General features: G+C 43.3%; 1 protein-coding gene across 1 annotated transcript in view; it reads right to left on the bottom strand.

Moving 5' to 3' along the window:
• LOC147733202 (mucin-2-like) overlaps positions 1 to 26,577 on the bottom strand; it is a 1,332,790-nt gene that overhangs the window by 43,233 nt on the left and 1,262,980 nt on the right. The window contains exon 39 of the mRNA XM_086957736.1: positions 25,062 to 25,107. Coding sequence (XP_086813862.1) covers positions 25,062 to 25,107 — 46 coding nt within the window. The remainder of the gene's footprint in view (positions 1 to 25,061; positions 25,108 to 26,577) is intronic.

The following is a 26,577-nucleotide window of genomic DNA, read 5'->3' as shown; positions in this document are numbered from 1 at the left end:
TTATCTGCCTTTCAATTTGGTCCTCCGAGACTGTACTGTGCTCAGCGCGATTGTCATGCTTTTGTCTCTCTGTTTCCTTTTTGTTTTTTATACTTTTGTGGAAAAGCTCGTCCATTGTTGACCCTATTCGAAGGTGGTTTGAAAGTGTGTTAAACTCTGTAGACGCGTTGATGCTCTTTGTGGTGGTGGCCTGATTCAAAGTGTGGTCTTGTCGGTTGTTGAAATGGGTGTGCAGAAAAAAAGTACCACTCGGACTCCAGTATGTTTGATGAGGCGACTTTCGGGACACGACCCCCAAGACTATTAACAGTGCGCCAGAATCTCGCAGAGTTGTTTGACCTTATATCTTGGCTCTAGTGGGCATCCTTATTACATGACATAATGGAGGTATTAGGAGTAGCAGGAAGAAGAATATCAATACAGTTGATTATAGTTCTTCAGACAGTAGTAGAAACTATCCCATTAGGAGGGGGCAGATGTTGTGTCCAAAGCTGATTGAGGTATCTCCACCACGCTATCTCCACCACTCTATTTCGCTATCTCCACCACGATTTAAGGAAAACCTCTTGTTTGGCAGCAAATTTCGTTACTTATGATGCTAGCGGCATGTTCCAGCATTAGATCAATGACGTACTTTTTAATGGAGTGGTGGAGACAGCGCCACTGCACCCCACTTTCTTCCTGCCCATCATCAGAGCCGGACCACCCAAACAATGGTGCAGGATTCAAACTCCTTAGGTGGAGATAGGACTGACCAAGTCCTCTTGAACAAACCAAAGTTAAAATAAAAGAGAGAAAATACCTATGACAAGTTAGCCAGTCCCAGGTGCTGCCAGCTGACTTTGCTTCAACAAACGCAGCATCACCTCGGCGTCACAAAGCAATATAAAAGTACAAAAATGGAGGGCTCACAGAGTGGACCCTGCCCAGCCTTGGCATGCCGCGGATGGGCGCAGACTGGCCTGCTCTTAGCCCGGTCTTTGTTCGGGCCATGCCCGGGAGTGGAGCTCATACATCCCGCACTGCATGGCCCTCGGGCTTATTTCATCAAGCACCTCCAGGCGCTGGCTGCATGCATTGGCGTTGCATTTGTATTTACGACAAGTGTTTGCAATTCTTTAAGACTTTTACGAAATCCAATGATATTTTTCAAACTGCCCTGTGTACTAATAGGTCATGTCAGAAAATAACGAATCATAATTAGTTGCAATTCGGTCTACCTCATGTATATTAATGAGATAGGTTGCAAACTGCGACCCACTACGATTCGCTGCCATTACAGGCATTGTGGTCTGCTTGAGGTCAGCAGACCACCATGGCTGTGATTGTTTTTATATGAAGCAATATATTTATTTAAGCACATCCCGTTTTCCATTTAAAAAAAATGCTTCAGAGAAAATAATTATATGTTTTACAAACTTTCTTCATAGGCAGTAGTTCTCAGTTGCAAAACATAGCGATTCCCTATGTAGTCGCATATCCACATTATTATTCAGTAACTTGTTACTGAATCACAATTTGGGTTTTGTACATTCAAAAGCTCATTTTGCATTCACAAAGGCTTGGATTTATTAAAGTACATGACCCATCACACCTGTCCTACTATGATATAGAAGATAATTTCTGTTCAGAAGGTCTGACTGTGTGCCTGAGCAGTTCATCTTAATGTCGTTATTGCACACAGGCGATGAATGAGGTAGAGGAGAATAGAAGACAACAATACATTGCATATTTTTTAATTATGGTTTTACACCATAGGTGGCCTCATTAAAGCGGTCTATAAAAAAATTTGGAAGACTTTAACCTGGAATTGACACACTATGTCTATTTTTGTGACCTGTGGGAGACCATAGAGTTGAAAAAAGGTCAAACTTTCTTTACCAGTTTTGCAATTTTTGCAAAGGGAGTAATTGGGCCATCGTTCTTACATTATCAACTATTACCCATAACAAAGTACACCTCTGAGAAAGAGGTGATTCCACAATTAAATCCATTAATATGTGGGACAAGAGTGATCTTGATGTGCGGAGAGGCTGTATTAGTCCTCTCCGTCTTCCAGAAGCTTTCTTAATGTGTGCACATGCTGTTTATTTTCCCACATAACTTGCTTCAGTCTACTTAAACTTTGGCCAGCAGAATGTTCTTTACAAGGTCTTGACATTTTTGTATTGAGGTCCTGCTCATTGTGTTTCATTGCAGATCTTTAAAATAGTATTCTGTAATTCTAATGTTGGCACACATACTTTACTTTCTTGGGGTAAAATGTAAGTAAAAGTGAGACGAACGTCAAACTTTACGACATTCAGGGGCATATGTACAAGGATGGGCGAAACTATCAATAACGTTAGTTAGCGGCAGTTTTCTTACCGCTGTGTACTGCTGAAAACTATTGCCTTATTAGCGACATATGTACAAGACGTCACTACATGGCGATAGCATCAGGGATCAGCAGTGAAAACTGCCGCTAACGTAAATGTGATCGCGATAGAAATTTCAGCGTTAGTGGGAGAAATCAATCAAAGGGCCATTAGCAGCATGAAAACATTAATTAGCCTAACATGAGTTTTTTTGCCTCGAGTGGAAAAAATAGCCCATCAGTCGACCTCCAATAGAAAATAGGCACACAAAAATGAAATGCAGCACACATCAACAACCACCTCAAGCCATCAAACATCCAGGATGACCAGGATGAGAGCCTGGATGCATCGCTGGACCTGCGTCTGGAGCGTGGATGCGCTTCTGGACCTGCGTCTAGAGCCTGGATGCCTCACTGGACCTGCATCTGAAGCCTGGATTCCTCTCTGGACCTGCGTCTGAGCCTGAATGCCTCACTGGACCTGCATCTGAAGCCTGGATGCCACGCTGGACCTGAGTATGGAACCTGAATGCCTCGCTAGACTTGCGTATGGAGCCTGAATGCCTCACTGGACCTGCATCTGGAGCCTGGAGTGGGATGCGGATGAGCTGCGGAGTTGATGAGCTGTGGTGGTAGACATTGAGGCGCGGCAATCACCAGTAACTGATGTGAAGTCCTGCCAGTTGTATGGAGACACGTTGCTGACCTGTGTGAGAAGACTACCTTGCGCCCCTTGTTGCTGTGAATTGTGTAGATGCTCCTGTGCACCAAAGTAGGGAGGTTTGCATCGCATACTACTATCCATCACTACACCGGGGTGCACAAAGAGGATTACCAACAGTGGGCGGCACCTCTCTGCATCACAGGCCGGATGAGGTTCACTGGCCGGACGCTGTAGAGGGTGAGGCCCCTGAGCTGTGCCAAACATGTGTTGCGGAAGCGCTGCAAGTTCACGCCTAAGAGGGCCCTGCAGCATCACCTTCATTGGGAGCTTCACCAGAGGACTTGGCAGCAACTGCTGCACCCTTGCTTGTGAAATCCCACGTGGCTGAGGCTCCTGCTGGGTGAGTCACAGATTTGGAGAGAGATTAGCGGATTATGCTACAGTGTCAATGTCCATATAAGGAGAAGGTGGGTCACGTAGCGGAGGAGGCCCGGGGGTCGAGTCGCCCAGGCCTAGCACCAGTAGATGACTCACCCCCAGTGTCAGCCCATCCGCTATGGCGGAAGAGCGTCATCCCACGGCTTCCAAGCAGGGCAAAAGAGGAATGATCATCACATGGCATTTTTCCTTTTTTAGGCAGGTCTGCTCCTGTCATGTTTTCGTGATCCCCTTTCTTCTGTGGAAGACTCTCCAGCTCGAAAGTTGGCCGATCATCCAGCTCTGATTTGTTCAATTGAAACTCAGGAGATTCCAGTGGAATATAGAGATCTATCAGCAGTCTTTGATAAAAAAGAGGCAGAGAAACTTCCTCCACATCGCCCGTACGATTGCAAGATAGATATTGAACCAGGAGCAGTGCTACCGTGTAGCCGCATCTATGCTTTGACTGAAAATGAGAACAAGTATTTAAAGACTTATCTGGAGCAATATTTGGAGAATGGTTTCATTCGTCCTTCCATGTCGCCTGTTTCTTCGCCCTTATTTTTCATCCCAAAAAAGAATGGTGAATTGAGAAACTGTATTGATTATAGAGCGCTCAATCAGGTAACGGTGAAAAATAGATATCCTCTTCCTCTTATTTCAGTGCTCTTGGACCAAGTGAAAGATGCCAAGATATACACCAAACTAGATTTGCGAGGGGCATATCATTTGATTAGAGTTGCTGCCGGTGATGAATGGAAGACAGCTTTTCGAACACGGCATGGATTATTTGAGTATCAAGTGATGCCATATGGTTTATGTAATGCCCCTGCAGCATTTCAACATTTTGTAAATGACATCTTACGGGAATTTTTGGACAGAATAGCTGTGGTCTACATTGACGACATATTAATCTTTTCCAAAGATGTAAATGAAGACATCTCCCATGTCAGATCAGTTTTAATTTGATTGCTTGAAAATCACCTCTATGTTAAATTGGAGAAATGTGCATTCCACGTGGAAGAGGTGGAGTTTCTTGGATTTGTATTATCTCCCAGGGGAGTCAGCATGGATATTTCAAAGGTCAAAGCGGTGCAAGATTGGCCTTCACCTTCGTGTGTGAAAGAAATTCAGAGTTTTATTGGTTTCTCCAATTTCTATCGGAAATTCATTCCAGACTTCTCTCATAAGGTCAGTCCCATCACGCGATTATTGAGAAAAGGAGTCAAGTTTGTGTGGGACGAGGAAGCGGAAACAGCTTTCCAATTTTTAAAGAGATCCTTCACTCAAGCTCCAATTCTATTACATCCCAGACCAGAAGAACCATTTTTTGTGGAGGCTGACGCTTCAGATGTAGCCATCGGAGGGATTTTATCTCAGCGCCATCCAAACACAGGACAGTTGCACCCAGTGGCTTTTTACTCTCGGAAATTAACTCCTCCAAAATGCAACTATTCCATCTCTGATAAAGAATTGTTAGCTGTTAAGGCAGCCTTTCTTGAGTGGAGGCATTATTTGGTTGGCGCAGCTCATAAGGCCACTGTGTATACTGATCACCGTAATCTACAATTCTTAAAGTCAGCACGGACGTTGACAGCTCGTCAGCTTCGTTGGTCTCTGTTTTTCGCAGATTATAATTTTGTAATCACATTCCGGCCAGGCACCAGTATTGTGAAAGCGAACGCGCTTTCTAGAATCAATTCCAATTCCTTAGATGTCAATCCTAAAGATCAAACGATAATCCCAAAAGAGAAGATCGTTGCTATTTCAATTACGACAGATTTATCTGAAGGAATTCAGAAGGTTCTATCACCGGAAGAGATGAAATTGTGGTCTGAAAAAGACTCCGTCAGAGAAATCCGAAAGGGCCTGCCTTATCATCAGAATGGTCTATACCTTCCCACAAAAGAATTACAGGAAAAAGCCTTGAAATCTTGCCATGATGGAGCTTTAGCTGGACATAAAGGAATTCAGAAAACCACGGAGTTGGTTGAAAGAAATTTTTGGTGGCCGGAAATGAGATCACAGATACGACAGTATGTTACCACCTGCGAGCGATGCTTGAGAGGCAAATCTGATCGGAGGGCTCCCCTGGGACTGTTAATGCCCATGCCAACTCCCCCTCATCCTTGGCATACAGTGTCCATGGACCTTATAGTGGACCTTCCAGTTAGTCAAGGGTTGAATACTATATTAGTGATGGTGGACACTTTCTCTAAAATGGCCCATTTTGTAGCCTTAAAAGGTATCCCTTCAGCTTCTCAGTTAGCTCAAATATTTACCCAGCATATAGTCAGACTGCATGGCATTCCTCAAGTCTTAGTAACTGACCGAGGGTCTCAATTTGTTTCCCACTTTTGGAAGGCCTTCACCAAAAGATTGGGAATTGATGCTCGTCTCTCAACCAGTTTCCATCCGGAAACTGACGGGCAAACTGAGAGAGTCAATCAAGAGCTAGAACAATATTTACGACTTTATTTAATGAATCAGGAGGAGGGATGGTCAGATTTAGTTTGGTCAGCTGAATTTGCCTACAACAATGCACAACATTCTTCTACAGGTTTCTCCCCCTTTTATTTAAACTATGGTAGACATCCTAGTTTGACTCTAAGTAGAGAGGAGGCACCAGTCCCAGATGTTGAAGAATTTGTAGAAAGTCAAGCCAAGGGGAATCTTGAAAAGGCTAAGAAAAGTTATAAGGCTCAGGCTGACAAGAAGAGAAGAGAAAATTCTCCCTTCAGACCAGGAGATAAGGTTTGGTTGTCCACCAAACACCTTAGATTAAAAGAAAATCGCAAGTTTCAACCCAGATTCATTGGGCCCTTTAAGGTAGATAAGATGATCAACCCTGTCTCAGTTAGGATTCACTTGCCATCATATTTGAGAGTCCACCCGGTCTTTCATGTATCCTTAATAAAGAAAGGTCCACTACACTTGAGAATGCAACCCACACCTAAACCCATAGACGTTGATTCGGTAGATGAGTTTGAGGTACATAAGATTCTAGATTCAAAAATCAGGAAAGGCAAACTACACTATTTGATCAGTTGGAACGGTTTTGGCTCTGAAGAGAACTCTTGGGAGCCATTTGACAATGTTCATGCTCCTAAACTTATTCGAGAATTTCATCAGTCAAATCCAAACAAGCCAAGAATGAAGGGACGCCTTTTGGTGGGGAGTACTGCCATGACCCCAGTGCTTAGTCCTACATTCAGCAAGGGCAAGAAAGGATTTTGCAAAGACAAGATGTCATCCAGTAGATATCCACATTGGTTGCGGCAAGTTCCTACCTGGAAGACCACTCTGAAGACCATTCTCAGGGGTTTGAGTCTGTCTTCATTTGCCCATGCAGCTCCATTGCGAGAAGACGAAGGTTCTCGCTCTAGTCTTCTGGAGCGCGAGACCAGTAACGTCTATTCAGCGCACGTGCGCTCTGGTAACTGCGCACTTCAACGGAAAAAATCGACGGAGAGAGTAGCGTTTCCTCAGCGCGCATAAGTCTTGAGTGTCAATCTCTTGTGCGCTTCTTCAGAGTTTCAGAGCAGCAGTATCCTAGGAAAGTATTCGGAGCTTTTTCTTGTGTTTCCACCGGGAGCGTGTGGTAATTTGTTTTTCACTAATTCATCTTCAGAGTTCATTTGGCTTCATAGAAAATCTTCTAGAAGACACAGAGAAGAAGGAGTTGAGTAAAAGAGAGATGCGAAATCATTTGGAGGAAGCCCTCTGTGAAGAGAGGGTTTCCATTCTTCAGAACCAAGTAAGGAATTTCGATACCAGTTGAATTCAGCGCCACCTCAGCATTCGGTGAGGAGTCTTCCAGTGTTGACTGATATAGGGGCGCTTCTCAATTTTCTAAGACTGTATGGTGAACTGTTCAAAGACTATGCTACCAAAGCTACTAGTGCACAGAAGCACTTAAGAGACTTTTGTGTTCGAATTAGAGACTGTATCTAGTTCATGAAAGACTTGTTTTCTACTGCTCAAAAACTTTATTTCATGCAAGGATTGAAAGAACAGTTATTTTCAATTCATCTTCAGTTCTTGAGCGGGGACTGAAGCTCTTTTCAACTGATCAAAAACCAGCTCAGGCAAACGTTAGAGAGGGGCAAAGTCATTGGTGTAAAAAGGTAATGAGAGTAAAATCTAGAGAATAATAATAGTGTCAGAGCATGTTTAGAGTAGAATAGAATTTACATTGTTGTCATTGTTACAGGTACTTCCAGGAGAAATAATAGAAGAAAGAAGAGTCCTGGCCAGTACCACCACCAGTGAAGTCTCTCTTGTTTGTCTTCCACTTCCCCTTTCCCTTCTGGCTGAATTCAGGAGACGAGTGTTTCAACCACCGTCTCTTGTGTTTGGTCAGGGGGTGTTGGGGACTAGCGTCTGTTCCTGGGGAGATCGCAATTGGTGTTCTGACAGCTCCACTCACGGAGCAGGGGCGGAGTGGTATGCCCACTCAAGTGCCCAGTGACTGTTTGATCGGCCCGCTCAGGCTGCACAAAGCAGTCATGAGCACTGCCCACACCTCAGGCCCCTGGCCGAACGCCTCGTCCCGGTGCCAATGACAAATCCCAACACTGCATTGCAGTTTTGTGATTGGCTTAGGGGAGGGAGCCTAGCTACCTACTTCCTGTTCCTGGAAGCAGACTCAGGAGAGCAGAAGCAACGAATAGGTAAGATTTCTCTCATTTAAATGTTTACAACACCCGCTAATGGTGAGCAAAATATCAACAACGGGGAGCACTAGAATAAAGGAAGTTTTGAGAAAACTTCATCCATCTATATGACGCTACTTAATCGAAAACTGGTGACTCAAATTCTCCTGTTATCCTAATGGCTAGCCATGTGTTTATAACTTTGGACCCTCCTCCTCTCCTGCATCACCAACCTCAACAGGCCTAATGTCCACATGCTCCATTCTAATCTTTGCCTTAGTGCGTCCTTCTGTTGTTTCTTGTTCTTACTACACACTTTTTATTGACTGCATTTAGGTTCAAAATTTACAATTACTCCCACCCATCTCAATTAAAGGTGAAACAAGTTCCGCTTGTTACTGTTGTCAGATGATATGATGACATTGGATATCTCTAGGTAGATGCATCACTTTGTAAACCCCTGCACCACATTATACCTGCGTCAGGTATAATGTATGCAAGGGGGGTGTTTTGACGTAAGAAAGGGTCATGGAAGTGACACAGTGAAATCTATAGGATTTCACTGCGACACTTCTAGGACACAAATGCGACAATTTCTTACGCCTGCCTGCCTACTGACGTATCTGTAACTCCTTGCGCCATGATGCATCATACTGTAAATATGACGCATCATTGGTGTCGCAAGGAGGGCGCAGTAAAATGTGATGCTTCGCTGTTTTCACACAGCGATGCGTCACTTTTCATAAATGAAGCCCAATGCTTTTAGAATCTTTCGGAAGGTCATCAGGTTGGGCTCATTTCAAAAGTGAAGTGAAAGAACGTTCCAGAGAATTGCAGCGTTATAGGAAAAAGACCGTCCACCACATCTGGCTCTCCTTTTTCTGGGAGTTAAAGAGAGAAAGGAGGCCGTCGAATGGAGGTCTCTCCTAGGTTGGTAAGGAGTGATCAGGGATTGGATAACAGCTGGGCCGATCTTCCAGAAGGCTTTATGGGACAAACACATGGCTTTAAACTGAACCCTTTCCCTGATCGGCAGCCAATGAAGAGTCCCTAGGGCTAGTTTTGCAGACTGCCGGAGAGGGATCTGAAGAAGCAGGCGGGTGGCGCAGTTTTAGGTAATCTGGAGTTTATAGATGGTGTATTGTGAAGCTCCCAGATAGAGAACGTTCCAATTGTCCAGGTGGGAGAGGATAAGGGCCTGGACCATGATCCTTCTAGCTTGAAAAGGGAGGAGGGGAAGGATCTTGCGAAGCATCCTAAGCAAGCCATAGCAGGTGGCTGAGAGTTTCGCTGCCTGATGATTAAAGATGAGGGAAGGATCGAGCCAGATGCCAAGACTCTTATTCTGGTCTTTCGGTGCTGCTGCCGGCCCAAGGCAGTTAGGCCAAAGCAAGGCAGAATTAAAGGAAGGGGAGCAGCCCAGGAGCATGAGCTCCATCTTGTCCCCATTGAGTTTAAGGCATAATAGAATCACCCACTTGGCAACCTCCTCTATGCAACAGCCTAGGGTGCTAGATAACCTCTAGGGGTGGTTTAATGCCACCACAAGCTGTGTGTCATCTGCATAAGTGATGATTTTTAGCCAAATGGATGGACAATCTCCGCCAGGGGTCTCATGTACACATTAAACAGCGCAGGGGCTAAGGGAGGAGCCCTGAGGAACCCCACAGCTGAGAGGCAACTGATTGGAAACAACATCTCCCTCAAAAACCTTGAAGGAGCACTCACTATGGAAGGACAGCAACCAGTTAGTGCAATGCCGGATACTCCCAAAATCTTAAGTCTGAGGATCAGAATGTTATGGTTGACAGTGTCGAAATCGTCACTGAGGTCGAGGAGGATAATCGCTACAGTACCCCCTTGATCCAGGATCCTCCTTGCCTACTCAGTTGCTGCGAGGAGGGCGGTCTCGGTCCCAAATTGGGGACTAAAACTAGTCTGGGAGAGATGGAGTAAATCATTGGATCCCATAAAATCTACCATAGTAGTGTTTGTGTTTTTCAAGAATCTTACTCACCCAGGGAAGGAGAGAGATAGGGCGATAGTTAGCCAAATCAGCCTGATTGAGATTAGGTTTCTTTAGGAGGGCTTTGAACAAAGCGCATTTCCTGGCCGGAGGAACTATACCAGATGAAACGGAGGAATTCACGAGGTCAAGGATAGCAGGACAGATGATATCAGTGGCTAATGTGAGGATCTGAGGAGGAGCAGAATCTGTCGGAGAACCGGATTTAAGTTTAGCATGATTGAGCCCAACAAAGCAGAATCTAGGGGGCAAAATTGCTCTAGTAAGATTTGGGTTCCATATTGTGATTCTGGCACAGGTGACATAATATGATGATTCTGTGAGGCCAGAAAGGACAGATAGAAATTTTGAATTTTCTGTAGAAGGGATTCTGCCTGATTATTGCAGCGTGTGAGTGCGCCATCAGACGTAGGCTGTTTCAAGGGCAGTTTGGTAAGGGTCTTAGCAATACAAAATATTTCTTTGGGGGAGTTTGAGGATAAATTAATCTTCTCTTCATAAAAAGCAGTTTAGGCAGCTTTGATTTCAAGTTTGTAAAATCTAATTGCCTCCCTATATTCTAATTTGCTACGGTCTGAATAATCCTGTCTCCACCTCCTTTCAAGCCTTTTGCAAGACTGTTTTGGTTCTCTTAACTTGGGTGAAAACCAAGGGCGGAATTCCACCTGCTGATTCTGTGGGTAGGTTTCTTGGGAAGTACTGCATCCAGTGAGCCTTAGATCCATAAGTTAAACATTCTCAATGGCCAGGTTAAGATTTAAGTCGCTGACTGGTCTAGTGGCTTCCAAGATGTGTTTTCACTGATCAGTAGGAAGTCTAGGCCAGCTATAGGAGCTACTGAGCCACAAGAGAGCTCAGTAGCTCCTATAGCAAACCCATAACACCAGTAGTACACATTTATGATGCCAAAGCAGTTGGCTCAGTCCTGTATGGCTCAGAATTATGGGCATTCTCCAACAGAACCCCTCTAACTAAATCTGAAAACATGTTCTTAAGAAACCTAGTCTGGCTTCCACAGAGTACCCTATTGAAGCCTCTCTTGCTGCATATGGGTAGGCATACTTAAGCAGGCAGAGAACTAGACTACTACTCCTCTTAAACTGTAGAAGGAGCTGGTTACAGCCAGAAGTTACCCACTAGGATGCAGGCCCAAGGGGTGGGATCGAGGCCAAAAGATTTCATAAAATTGAATGGTTGAGACAAGATAAAGGGTGTTAACAGATATAGGCCTCCGAGAATTTCGGTACAATCCACTTTCCAAACCATCTCAGTTGACCGAAATATTAAAGGAAAACTTCTGCCTATAGGTTGGCAAAAATATGGTTAAATCAAGCACTTATTGCTCACTGAGTAGGTGTGCTTTGGATTTTAAAAGTGGCAGCTCTCTAGTACCCTATTGTTTCATTATCACCGTCCACAGGAAAATGTATTTCCAATTTAGAGTTGGTATACTGCCTCTTAAATCTTTCACCAATTCATGGGTTTGCAGTGACAATGTGTTGTGCCACACATATATACGTTTTCCTGAGTCGACTGGTCATGTACTATTTGCTTGCACGGGGAATGTCATTCCACAACACATATGGATTAAGCAACGTGCAGTGAGATGAGGAAACAAAGTAGTTATGCTGCTTTCAGAATCCTTAGAACAGATACTATTCTATCTACTGAATGTGCTGTTAATACGTTTCAGAGCAAGATGTGGGTACTTAGAGCAAGGGCTCTTGCTAATATTGGGAAGTCTGCAGAAACAATTTCCCGCAAATTATTGTATGATTTGACCCAATATAATGTTGTAATGTACAAGTGTATTTATTGTGGCCTTTGTCTTTTACACTCTAGTACTCTTGGATTGATCTTGATACTGGGATATTCCATAGTCTAATTACTTACTATTTATTTCAATAAATATATCGATCATTGGATGTTTTACACTTATTTTATACTATTTTTCTGGTAGGCTATGATCCACTGGCTCTCATATATGTATGATATTGTTTTATTCAATTTTTTTAATGTTTAGCTGTGTATGTATATTTTACTACTGCTTCATTTCAAATTGTTGAGTAAACTTTTATGATGATGATGATGATTAATACATGCCAAGACTGAAAGTTCGAGAAGATATAGCCATAAACAGCTCACATTGGATGGCAGGAACAGTCTCTATGTTAACAGTAAATAAAGAAGCAAATGTAAAATAGAAACCATTCTGTTAGTGCAAATACATTTGAAATTGGAGGCTAAAATAATATTTCTATCCTCAGATTGATTTGTGGGAGAAGTGCAAATCAAACAGAACATATGAGGCGCCTCTCATATAAATTTAAAATGTATTTTGTGAATTAAATAAATTATTTATTCTTTTGTGCATTTGATCGATTAATGCTTGTATATGCATTTTTGTGTATTGTTTTGAGGTTCAAATCATCGCAAGTGCTTAGGCCAGAGTCCCTGGCTTCCGCTTATCCCTCATTCTCTGGATTCTAGCAATGATTACAAGGGATGCCCGGGATTCCAGTAATGATTAAGGGCTCGAATAAGATGTTGTTAAGAAACAGTCCCAAACAAATTAGTTCCAGAATAGTTTTCAAATGAGTCGGTTCCTGTGAGTCCAGGTGACCAATTACAATACTTCCCAACATCTTTCGGTCAAACTCGCATTGACTTTAATGGGAGCCTCTGTTCCGAACTAAAGCAGAAACTCCTATTGAAAAAAGGGGTAGTTGTGGAAAACCATGCACCCTGCCGCCGGCACCGCATGGTGCACACCACATTGTGCATGGGTAGGAAGAGGGGTCCTTTGGGTACTCCCATGGGCTACATCCGTACAGCTCAGTATGGAGAGGACCCGCAGCAGCCCCCCAAAGACAAGATTCAGGCAGCCGTCTTGGGCAAACCGAATCTGAATGGCTAAATTGGTCATCGTAATCGCTCATCCAGAAACCGTGTTCATAGAACAGTACGAATCAAGTCTGAAAGACTTGGGCTATCCGGATGCCTTTCCAAACCAATTTGGTCTGCTCAAATGGTTTCCAGGCATTGTAATCGGTCCTTGGGAAATCTATAGATTTGGTAGGAAACAAGGGTTCCGAATCGGATACTGCAACACTGAATCCCATCTGGAGCCTTTCCTAACAGCATTGTAATCGGGACCTAAGCGGGAGTACACAGAAGTCAGAAGGTTAAGAACTGCTGCTAAAGAAAATCTATTATTCATCTAACCTCATTTGAGAGGCATAATTCTTTTATTGAATCTTCACTTTCTTGAATGAACACACTGGTCACTTGTCAATCTAAATTTTATTGTCTAAAAAAAGTAGCTTTTGACTACAATGAATGTAGGGTGCTCATGCTTAATTTAATGTGCAAATAAATTATTGGGATGTATTAGTTGACATAACAGGCCCTTTGGAGTCAGGGTATGAATACGAACCAAAGCAGCTGGTGAAATTCAGCTAACAGCCAATATTTTGGGACTTGTAATACAGACCGGACAATCGTGTCTCCCGCCAGCACTTCCTATAATAAGGGTGTGAAAAATTGGGCTGTGGTTGAGTGGGGTGTTAACCCTGCTCAAGCAACAGCGACAATCCGAGTCAGGGTGAACAACTAAGGTCAGTAAATTAACCTGTGCTTAACCCTCTGATTGCTTGACCCAAACCAGTCAGACTTGCCTTAAAGGCAATGTGTATAGGATGTATGCAGCACAGGAACAGTAATAACGTTTAAACACAACACAATAAAAATCCCACATCAATTTAAAAAAAAGTTAATTGTAATAAGTTATTTGTAATGGAAATGACAAAAATCTAATTAGTAATATTTAATGTAAAAACTAGTGCCTAAATTATCAAAACTCCGACCGGGAACATCTAGACACACCAGGCTAGATCAAAGTAAAAAAAATAAGGCTGACCGCCCATGGAGTGCGAATTGGATATATGAAGTGGAATGGGCCTAGTTGGCACTTACCTTTGTACTGTAGCAGGGTTTCCGTTCTCCCACAGAACTGTGCACAGAGATCTAGAACCTGGGTGAGTCAGGGTGACCAGGAACTCACCTTTGTTTCAGAAATCCCCTTACCAAGCTAGCTACAGTGTCTCATCGGTAGTAAATACTTCCCAATGACTTAGACAATCCAGAACATGAACTTAGAATACCTCAGGTATCGTGGAACACATGAACACTCTTTCGTTATATAATCATTCCAAACCGAAACTGGGAGGCAGAGAACACACGTGCAAGTTTGAAATGTTTATTTTTCAATGCAACATTCTCAAACGCAGTATCTTATATAATATCAATATACATATTATAAAAATCAGAGTTAGCAGCATAGTCACTAATCCATAATAAGCAAAAGGTGATAGCATGTTATGATGCAAAGATCTATATAATTCTGTATCACCTATATTTCGCGCACCCTAATTAGCATATTATATTATATCTAAGAAGGTCTCATCTGGGTTCTCAGCAGGGCGGACCCATACCTCTAATTCTCAGTAGGAGGAGATCACATCAACCGCTACCAGCTCTCAGCATGCGAAGCATCAAGTGTGTTGTTTCATTCTCTGTAACTCTATCTTAAACCCACGTAGAGCCCAATCTTGGCAGCAACAGTATTTGTGTTATGACTAACGTGGTGCGAGGATCAGGCCTTCAACAACCTTGTGTTAGGTTATTCTTAGAGTGTGCAGTTCTCAGTGTGCAGACAGTTGTACCAAGTGTACCAAGCACGACTGATACCAAGGCAATAACATATTATTCTCAAATAAACCACATCTTTCGTCTAGGTTGAAAGCTACAATAACAATTAGGTGTCGTGTGCAAACCGAAACAGAAAGAAAATATGGCGTTTAAACATTTAATAAGCACATGCTAACTTAACACAATATATAGAAACGTAGTAACCATATGACAGTACTTAAAATAAATTGCAGCAAAAAGTGTCTGAGAAGGTAAAAGCAGGGCAAAGCGGTAGGCAGTGCTGCTGGATGAATTTGTGGTGATGATTTTCACGTTCATACTTAGGGCCTGATTATGAATTTGGTGGTGCGAAAGTGGGCCTCCACACAGCCGCCTGGCTCCCACACCCCAAAGTTCACTGCTGGCTGGCCGCCAGATTACTGTATGTATTTTTTTTAGTCTTGTGGGCAGTCTTTGGCTTTCCCACAGCAGTGCTTTTTTTAAAAAAGGCACTGCAATGGGAACATCAAAGGCCTTTCCCTGTACAGCATGTCCATGTTGTGCAGATACAGGGGGTACATGCACATAGGGGGTGCACAACATGTGCCTCTATGCATGTATCCCCAGGCACATAGGCACAACGGTCGCCTTTGTTTACTCCACACCTCACTTTTCATGGCAGACGCACTGCTGTGAAAAGTGAGGCAGGGAAGAAACTGCTAATATGCTTGGTGATACAGCATTGGCCCTGCCAAGTATACTGAGGCCTCAGGACAGCCATGTCACTGCCAGGGATCATGAGTGTTGGGCTGGTTCCCTCACGGTCCAACTGACGCATTAGTCACTCGTAATCAGGCCTTTAGTTTGTTTTTCGGAAGTCGTAAACCTCCATAGGGACAAGGCTGGAGGCTGTTGTTGACAATCCCATTCAGAGAAGAATGTAGACGGAGCAGCCATTAAGTCAAGCTGACTGGCGATGCACCTTTGGCAAATAGATAAGCAGGTGGGTCAAGGTGTCCTCTCAATTCTCAAAGCAATTTTTAGCCAAAGGTTTTCAGTCCCAAGTTTTGGAATTTGGCTTTCTGGGCACCTTTAGTACCACTCACGAGGCTCATGGCCTGGGGTGGCACCACTTGGAGGGTTGGGACTCACTAAGGCTGGGTGCAGGTGTGTGTTCAAGGTAATTGGAGCCTTTTCTGTCTCTTACGCTTTGATCAGTTGGGCAGCCATCTAGCCCTTAAAGTCACTCCGGTAGTCACTAGTTCTAGCACTGGAACAGGGCTCAAGCAGCAGGGCAGGGCTCTGAGGGTTCATGATAGGTTTCATGCAGCAGACCAGACCTTCCAGATGCAGCAGACCACAGATGCAAGCAGTCCTCCTAGATTCCTTTCACTGGTTTAGAAACTGAAATGAAGAGTGGATCTGGGAGGGCCCATGTATATACCTGGTGCCTTCTGTGAAGTAGGGGAGGTTTCTGGAGAATTCTCTTTGAAGTGTTTGGAGTTTCCTGCTTCCCCTGCCCTGGCTCCAGGCTGGCTGCATGAACAATGAAGTGGTGACAAGTACTTTGTGTGAAGGCAGGGCACAGCCTGTTGATAAGCAAGGAATGCTGTGCCCAGCTCGCTCCCCCTTACTGTCAGTGATGGCCCATCTAGGCTCAGCTAATCCTCCCATTGTGAGGCTGTCTAGAAGGAATAAACAAAGTCCAACTGCTAAAAACCCCAAGTCATATGATCCAGTAGAAGGCTGCTGGCTCGAAATAGTTGATGCAGAACAGTGCCATTTTTCTAAAAGTGGTACAAAAGGGGGTGGTAATGGACTGAGCATCTGAACCAATCAAACACTCACACCCAGTCGAAAGATCTGGGTTTAATCCATTACCGTTCTTTAGCCCACTCTGCCACCCCAGTTCAGACTTGGCTATATGCAAATCAGTCTGACCCTGTGCCTCATGGAAACAGTCCAGCCCGAACTGCCAAGCCATGCCTTCCCTGGACCGGAAACAAGCTTCCGAGGACCGGTTTATGGCATTCCAGCCGTCTTCAGCCCGGCTTGCTTGAATCCAGTGGCAAAGTGAGCAAGGGACTCACGTCTGAGCATACCCTGCCACACTTATGGCGGCCAAAAGCGGTACAAAAGGGGGTGGTAATGGGCGGAGCATCTGAACCAATCAAACACTCACACCCAGTCAAAAGATCTGGGTTTAATCCATTACCGTTCTTTAGCCCACTCTGCCACCCCAGTTCAGACATGGCTATATGCAAATCAGTCTGATCCTGTGCCTCATGGGAACAGTCCAGCCCGAACTGCCAAGCCATGCCTTCCCTGGACCGGAAACAAGATTCCGAGGACCGGTTTCTGGCATTCCAGCCGTCTTCAGCTCAGTTTACTTGAATCCAGTGGCAAAGTGAGCAAGGGACTCATGCCTGAGCATACCCTGCCACACTTATGGCGGCCAAAAGCGGTACAAAAGGGGGTGGTAATGGACCACCCCCTATTGTACCGCTTTTGGCCGCCATAAGTGTGGCAGGGTATGCTCAGACGTGAGTCCCTTGCTCACTTTGCCACTGGATTTAAGCAAGCCGAGCTGTGAGGGTGTTTTGGCAGTGAGTGGGGGACACAAATGTTGCTGTTTTTGTGCATTCAAGATGCTGTCTATGCTCAATGGCAGTTCAACCGTTGCATTTCAAACGTGTCACGAGCCGCGGACACACACTCAACGTGCACAGTCTTACCGGTCTTGTGCTGCCTGCATCTCTTTCTCTGTGTCACGGCATTTTTGGATCCAGCTGCCTGCTTACGCTCTGCATGAGCCACCTGGCGCTACGTCAAAAGGCGTGCCTCCATTTTGTGTTGTTTGAACAATGCCTGAGATTGCCGATCACGCTCGTTGTACCTGTTTCAGTGTGGTGAACACGGCAAAGTAGTTTCGCCAAACGTGGTGCTCTTTGCCTCCTATGCCGTAAGAAGTTTGGTTTGCATGGTCAGTGTCACATTTTCTTTAAGATGCGGTGAGTTTGGGAAACACATGAAACACGAGATGTATTGGTTGGACAGGGAGCGGAGCACCAGAACTCTTGACTTTACTTCGGATTTTGCATCTCATAGACTGCCTGACACTTCACTTTTGCGGCAAGTTTCAGCGCTGACTGTGTACGGAGAACTCGGGTGAGACATCGCTCACCGGAGCTCAAATCTTTTATTTATTTATTTTTGTAGTGCTTAGCATCTCAGTGTATGTTTTGGGTGGGCGCATGTTTGGACATGGTCTCTTTATTTGGTTGCTCTATCTTTAGGAAGTTGTTGGAGTGTTTCCGAGGGCGACATCTTTTAACCTTATGGAGTACCCTTGTTTGGAAAGGTTGTGGGGCCAGTCAATGCCCATTTCTGTTTTCTAGGGTGATGTTGTACCTTATGCTGTACCCTATGTAGGGGATGTTGTAGTCTTGGTTTTCCGAGGTAATTATCCTGTGTTGTACCCTTGGATTTCCTGTGATGTACCCTACTTTGGGGAGGTGGTAGTGTTTGTGGGTAGTCAATGTCCCATTTCTGTTCCCAGGGTGACTATCCTGCGGTGTACCCTATTTAGGGGAGGTTGTGTGTGTGTGGGTAGTCAATGCCCCATTTCTGTTCCCAGGGTGACTATCCTACAGTGTACTCTATTTAGGGGAGGTAGTAGTGTTGTTGGTAGTCAATGCCTCATATCAGTTCCCAGGGTGACTGTCCTGCGGTGTACCCTATTTAGGGGAGGTAGCGTTATTTTACAGGGTTAATACTCTGCGCTGTTCCTAACTTTTGCTGGATCAGTTTTTTAGGGTCAGTATCCTGGGTGTGCCCTATTTAAGGGGAGGTTGTATTATTTTACAGGGTTAGTATCCTGCGTTGTTCCCTATTTTTGGTGGAAATCGTTTTGACACCTTTTCATTTTGACACTATGCTCCTGTCGAAGTTTACCTGCTTGGAACTCGTAGCCAAGGGTTTCATGTTGGTAGGACTTTGAGTGAGGAGTTTTATCATATTTTCAGTGTCAGTATGTCTTGACCAGTGGAACTTTTGTTTTTTTTCAAAGCGTTTTTTTTACTCTAGGGAATTTTTACTACGGGGCTTACTCTCTTCCGGTTGTCTGGAGTAAATTTTACCCCTGTTGTAACTCTCCCAAGGGTCTGTGTCTACGCCCATCTTTGTTTACCAGGGTGCTTTCCCTGTGGTGTACCCATGTATGGGAAGGTTGTGAGCATGACCACCTTTCTTTGCTGCATTGGTCTTTATTCTGTTTCCCTAAGGGAGGGGGATGAGGCGTGCAGTAGTAAAATTTAGTAAAATTTAGCATCTTATTGTATTTCTGTTCATCTAATATTTAGCATCTTATTGTGTTTTTGCTCATGCTAATGATACCTCTTGTCGAACATTATTAGATTTGTGTATCTCATTTTGTACTTTCATACAGTTGTTATATTTGAGGTATCATGCCTACTTTTCCCTCTATTCTGCTGTCATTCCCTAAGGAAGGAGGATGTGTAGTAAATTACTTCTCTACTGTTCTCCATTAAATAGAATGTATCATGACATCATAGAATGCCTAGGTGTCTCTCTGGCTCACAGTGCCTCTCTCTGGCTCTCAGTGTCAGTTGGTCAACTCAGGCTGAGCTGCTTGGAGCTTGCTACTGGTGGGGCTACATCTGTTCTTCCTATCTTCTCCTACTCATCTATCCTAGAAGAAAGCTACAATAAAGGGTTATCTAATTATACAGCTGGACTGTGTATCTTCCTTTACTACATTGTCCTTTAATAAAGCGCACTCAAACGCAGCCAGCCTCCCCCATAGCTTTTATTGGTATGGGCGGTTACATTCACTGAACTCGAGGCAGCTGACAAAGCCGACGTGTTTCGATTACTCTCTTTTTCATAGGCTGTCCATCAGAGAGTGCACAAGTCCTCCAACCTTCCAAGTTTAGCGATATTGTGAGCCTAAATGGGCTACTTAGAATAAGTCACGTTGCATTCTGGGAAATGGAGTGATAGTTTCTATCCATGATAGGAGCACTCACAATGTTGTCATTAAAGCTCTGGATGTATTTAAAAAAAAAAAAAAAAAAAAAAAGCTCTGGATGAGCTCCAGGGGATGCAAACACCCTCAATCCACAGTCTGTGATCCATGTTATACAGCCGACTTTCCTGTGGCTCCGTGGCCCCCTGATTCCGGGCTGGTGCAGGTTCCGCAGCAGGACAGCTGCGTAATATACCAAGCTCACTGGGATGTCCTTTAATAAATAACACTCAAACACAGCCAGCCTTCCCCATAGCTTTTATTGGTATGGGCGATTACACTCACTGAACTCGAGGCAGCTGACAAAGCCAACGCTTTTCGATTACTCTCTTTTTCATAGGTTGTCCGTCAGAGAGTGCACAAGTCCTCCCACTTTCCAAGTGTAGCGATAGTGTGAGCCCAAATGGGCTACTTAGAATAAGTCACGTTGCATTGTGGGAAGTGGAGTGACAGTTTCTATCCATGATTGGTGCACTCACAATGTTGCCATTAAAGCTCTGGATGAGCTCCAGGGGATGCAAACGCCCTCAATCTACGGTCTGTGATCCACGTTATACAGCCGACATTCCAGTGGCTCTGTGGTCCCCTGATCGTGAGGTGGTGCAGGTTCCGCGGCAGGACAGCCGTGTAACATACCAAGCTCACTGGGGTGTTTTTTAATAAACTGCACTCAAACACAGCCAGCCTTCCCCATAGCTTTTATTGGTATGGGTGGTTACATTTACTGAACTCGAGGCAGCTGACAAAGCCGACACGTGTGGATTACTCTCTTTTTCATAGGCTGTCCGTCAGAGAGTGCACAAGTCCTCCAACTTTCCAAGTTTAGCGATATTGTGAGCCCAAATGGGATACTTAGAATAAGTCATGTTGCATTGTGGGAAGTGGAGTGACAGTTTCTATCCATGATTGGTGCACTCACAATGTTGCCATTAAAGCTCTGCATGAGCTCCAGGGGATGCAAACGCCCTCAATCCATGGTCTGTGATCTATGTTATACGGTCAACATTTCTGTGGCTCCGTTGACCCCTGATCCCGGGCTGGTGCAGTTTCCGCAGCAGGACAGCTGTGTAACATACCAAGCTCACTGGGGTGTTTTTTAATAAACTGCGCTCAAACACAGCCAGCCTTCCCCATAACTTTTATTGGTATTGGGCGGTTACATTCACTGAACTCGAAGGCAGCTGCCAAAGCTGAAGCGTTTCAATTACTCTCTTTATCATAGGCTATCTGTCAGAGAGTGCACAAGTTGTCCCACTTTCCAAGTGAGCCCAAATGGGCTACTTAGAATAAGTCACTTTGCATTCTGGGAAGTGGAGTGACTCCGGGGTGGTGCAGGTTCAGCGTCAGGATAGCCACGTAATATACCAAGCTCACTGGGGTGTCCTTTAATAAACCACACTCAAACACAGCCAGCCTTTCCAAAAGCTACCCCCCTTCAAGATGGATATTCTGTGTGAAAAATGATTTTGCTGTTGCCAACATCTCCCTGCACCTAAGAAGGGTGGGGCATATTATCAAGAACGGCCTTAAACATTATCGCCGGTTTAGCGGCAGAAAACTGCCGCTAAAGGGGCGATAATGGGCTTGATAATATGCCCTTGAGAATTTGGGCTTTTATTGGAATTCTCCGGGGCATATTATCAAGCCCATTATCGCCGCTTTGGGGGCAGTTTTCTGCCACTAAACCGGCGATCATTTTAAAGCCGTCCTTGATAATGTGCCCCGGAGTTCTTATTGGTTTGTGTGAGCAATTCCAGACAGTGGAAATTCAACGGAGAACTGTTTTCTATGGTGTTAGCAATGAAAGGTAATGTGGCGATATTATCCCATGAAGTGATAAAAGGTGGAGCTCTTCTTTGTCACCTTGATTGTTACATCCAGTTTGACTTTTGAAAGCTTGGTTCAAAGTGTCAGTTACTATTGCTTCTCATGTTGGCTCTGTTTTGTCTTTTGAAGGGAAGCTTGGTTCAAAGTCTGACAAAGTGTCATTTACTACTGCTTCTCAGTGAAAGAACAGTTTGCTTTGTTTAGGAAAAGACTGATAAATGTTTGGTTTTAACATTGTCACCTCCACTGTTATAAGCTATTCATTGGAAGCTCTCTGCAGAGCAGTGTCGTGTGTCATACCAAATAAAATCATCAGCAATTGATAAAATGTTTACTCCTCTGGTATGTAGGTCCTGTAGCAATATTGGTGATATGGAGTTTGTCTGCTTTTACAAATTATTTTCTTTCATTCAAGAATCCGTACTTGGGAATCAGGAAAAGTATAAATATTGAGTACCTGCCATGTGATAGACTGCTTAGCCTTTTTATTTAATTTCCGTAATGTCTTTTTGGTTTTCTTAGAAAGCTTGATCCTGAGAGGAAATTCAGTAGACTGACATATGGAGTTATTGGTAATGTTATGCTTCAAAGAAGATTGCAGTACCTGCCCTAATATTTTGTTGCTCGTATGTTGTGAGTCCCGTACTACCTAAGTCTCTATTGGATTGTAGGTGCAATCTAGGTTTGTCCTGAAGTAGGATGAGGTCAGCTGGCTACTGGATTGTAATGAATAATGTTGTAACGTATATAGTGAATATTCTACCTAGCCTGATTTAACCCCAGCCTCCAGTATCAGTCTTTGTTGTCCATCTTCTTTGGGTAGCTGTGTGTTAGAATCCCTTTCAAATGTCACCTCCTTATTTAAGTCTGTAAAAAGGAATCTCATTATTTCTGGAAACATTGACAATCTATATAGTATTGCGGAGCATGTGCCAGTAGAATTAATGGATTTGAGCTTGCGTTGCAGGCAGTTTACTAAGTTCTTTAATGTCAATTTTACATTAGGTGCCATAATGAAAGTGTTTCTAAAAGCTCAATCTGAACGTCTATCTGGCTGGCATTTATTGAAACTTCATTTACTATTCCAGCTGTTAGCTATTTGTATTGTTGTTTGTTGGATCACAAATACTTATGAGAGTTGGATACTATTAACCGTTTCAATAGAGTTAAGATCTTTATTGTTAAGTAATGATGTACAAGGTGCTGGAAATTTTCAATTTGGAAGTGGTAGTAGAGAAGATTTCTTGGGGGGTGGAAACAGATTATGGCTGGATCTTGAGTAATAGTGGTGTTGATGAAAAGAGGGGCAGGGAAAATGTCTGATTGAAAGAGCTCTGGTTTTATTGGCTGATTCTTTATGGTATTAATGAAGATAAAGGAACTATAGAAGGGTTTTTGAAGGTCAATAATGTAGAAGGAGGAGGGGATATATTTGAGTTGCTTTGTCTTCATTATGGTTAGGTAAAGGAAGGGTGTGAGCCTGGCCTTGATCCCAATTTGCTCAGGCAAATAATTCCTCACTTTTTTCAAAGAAATCCAACAATGACCCATACTTGCTTTCCTTAATTTAGAGGTCGGCTTGGCTGAGTAGGTAAGCAGGCATGCACCCTTATATTTATGAGTGTGGAGGAATGACGAGACCCATGTAGGCATAGTGAAGCTTGGGTGCAAAAGAGTTGGCATGGTGGAACAAAACGTGCTTGAGTGCCATGCTACATGAGGCATATAATACCTGGCCCTTATGAACTAATTAAAATGCCCTTAAAATGTTAATTACCACCAGTATGAAACCACTATTACCTCCTATTAGTGAATAATTAAATACAGTGACATCGTCTCATCTCCTTGAAATGCCTAGCATTCTTCTTCCATCTTCAAATAGTTTGAGATATTCTTAAAAACCACTGGATTCTGTTTAACATTAAGTCATAGAGTTATCACATACTCTATCAAACTCTAATTCCTCTGTGCTTTATACATGAAAGGCTTGTTTGAGTTTGTGTGAGGTCCCACACAGCGCAGTGGTGCCCTTAGAACCAAGTTGGTTTCTTGGAGGTGCATAAAGGATCTTATCTCCCCTTCTCAATTGTACCTCAGCATCACCACTCCCCTGAGGAAACTGACCACACTGGGATCTTAGAAGCAATCAGAAGGGACAGATTAAGGACTCTACGGGAGGGATCCAGAATTGATATTTCACCTGCCTAAGTCCACTGCTGAGTTGTGATGAGATGTTCAAGAGGTGGGTTGGCCATTAGCAACCCAGGGGTTTAAAGTCCAAGGTACAAGGTCTGTGCGGTGCCAATTACTGATGAGGAGGAGGTGCAGATCACGGCAGGATGCTAAATGTCTTAGTGTATTTTAGTAGTGGGTTATCTGATGACCAATGTCCCTGCGCATGTTCCTACTCATTAAGACAGTAACCATACTAACTTATAATTTCAGATAGAAGCATATATGAACATGGGAAGTAATAATTTCACACAGAAAAATTATGTTTGCTTCATGAGAAATGTGATGGATTACAACATTACAAGAATATGTAGATATCTTTCTTCTGCCAGTATGGCAATGGATAAAACTGTAATAATCACAGTAAAATTATATTCATTATCTCAAAAAAAATGAACTTCATAATCTGCATAGTTTATAACGAGAATATTGACCGCCACAAAAGTAAGTGATCATGAGCATTAGTGTACTATCAGGATGCACTAAACACTACAGCCAATAGATTTTTCAGTTATAAGCCGCTTCATCCACTTTCCTTATCTTCCTTTGTTTATACGCATCCAATAATTCACTCTTTTATGTATATTCTATTGGGTTTCAAACATGACCTTATTCTGGAGTATGAGGATCACCAACATGTATCTAAAATGACATTTCAAATAACAATTATGGTTCCAAAATGAAAACAAGTTTCCCAGCATGTATCGTCTCTCACTGATTGTACTAACTGAATATCTTTAAGAAATCAACCAGTCTGCAGTTCATCCATGTCCATTCTCTATTGATGCTTTGAGGTCAAACAGGCAAAACTGTAATAAATAGAATTTGTCATTGGATAGGTGTATTTATTCTGTGTGAAATTATTGTTCCCCATGTACATACTTGCTTGTAAACCTCAGTGTGCTTGTAAAAGGTTCACGGAAGGACACGTACACACCAGCAATAGTCTAAGCATTGTCTCATGGTATTCATTTCTGGCATATTCACTCTAAATTTAAACCAGATGTAAAGGAGACAACAGAACTTAAGTGAAGCTAACATTTACAATAATAGCTGAGTAATGTTGAAGAATGCATTAATCCCTGCTGCACAATCATAAGATCTTAAGAATTCCAACTACATCAATGTAGATTATCATGTGTTACCTTGACATGTCTGACAACAGCCATCTGGTGTCATCTGTATACTACCCTGAAAGAATCAGAGAAAGTTCAGTATTAATTTTGGTGACAGATGTCATACTTGGATCTGCAAAGCATGGAATAACGCATACAAGAGCAGGCATCAAGGTAGTGAATTGTGAAAGACAGTCAAATGAAGTTAATGTTGAATAAGAACAGAAGTACAGAAGAAAGAAAATACCAGAATGGGTCAAAACAATATATGCAGGAGCGGCCCATGCAGATAAAGTGGTGGGGCGGTAGGGACAGGTGGGGGATTTGACAGATGACCACGACAGAAAATGTAATAAATAATTAATTTTCCGTCATCATTGTCTGTCAAAATCCCCCCCACTGTTCTTACCTTTGCGGGCTGCAGCTGAATAGATCAAGATAATATTTAAACAAGGTTAAGGACATCATGCTTTAAAAGAGTCCATAACACAATAATGTCATTGATTTAAAAGTGATTTAAACTTGTCATTCAGCTAAAACTATGTCTTAATCCTAAAATTATGATAAATGATCAAGGTCTAAGATCACTAGCCTCAAAACCATAAAACATAAAATAGTACATTTAATTGGAAGTCTGCTTGTACCTGCTACTGAAATAGCCATTCCACACCTTTTGGGCAGGGTTATATGACGGAAGAAAACATGTTACTTACCTGTAAATGTAGTTCTCCAGTATTGGAAGCTTTCATAGATTCACATGCCTGAATCATTCCCCGTCGTCGAGACGGGAGTCTCCAGCATATAACAAAGCTATGCTTAGTAGTAAAGCAAACTGAAAAAAGGCCTAGGCCCATTTTCCTTTGCCACCTATTACATTCGTTATATAAAAAGGGCCAAACTTTTCTCTGAACCAATCAAAGCCCTTCACCCTCTAGAACCCTCCTGAGAGAACCTTTAGCCCCTCAGATTTTCTACCGCACGTTGTGCTAGGGAGTCTCCTTTGAGCTCTGCTCAAACTTTTCAATTCATCTTACTTTGACTGGGATTTGAGGTTCTCTAATTTTCTAGTTTCCTCTTATTGTAGTTCCTTATTCCTCTATCATGACTGATAAAGAGAAGAAAGGATTATTTAGAGCTTGTGCCAACTACTCTAAGAAAAGGCTTTATACAGATGACCCTCACAAAGACTGCATGTACTGCCTCTATCCAGACCATCAGGCAAAGTATTGCAAGGTATGTCAAACCTTTTCAAATAAAACCTTGAGGGATTGTGAGGGAAGATTACTTCTTTAGCTCCAGATGATTAAAGCCAGAAAAGAGATCCTCTCAAGTGAGAGTGAGGAGTCATCATCTTCGTCTAGGAGATCTCAAAAAAGGAGTAGATCTCCTCAGGCACATACCTCAGGGGAGAGACCTGAGAAGCCCCCAAAAAAGACCACTCCAGGGTCTTCAGGGCGCAGTCCCTCAAAATTTCCTTCAGGCAAAACTAAGGAGAAGAAGGGTTCTGCTTCTGAGGTAAAACGGGGGAAGAAAACTGCCTCAGAAC

Source organism: Lissotriton vulgaris, chromosome 2_1 (assembly GCF_964263255.1).
Source record: "Lissotriton vulgaris chromosome 2_1, aLisVul1.2, whole genome shotgun sequence".
In the NCBI taxonomy this organism is placed as follows: Eukaryota; Metazoa; Chordata; class Amphibia; order Caudata; family Salamandridae; genus Lissotriton; species Lissotriton vulgaris.
The sequence above is the reverse complement of the archived record's forward strand: the minus strand, read 5'-3'. Positions and strand labels throughout refer to the sequence as shown.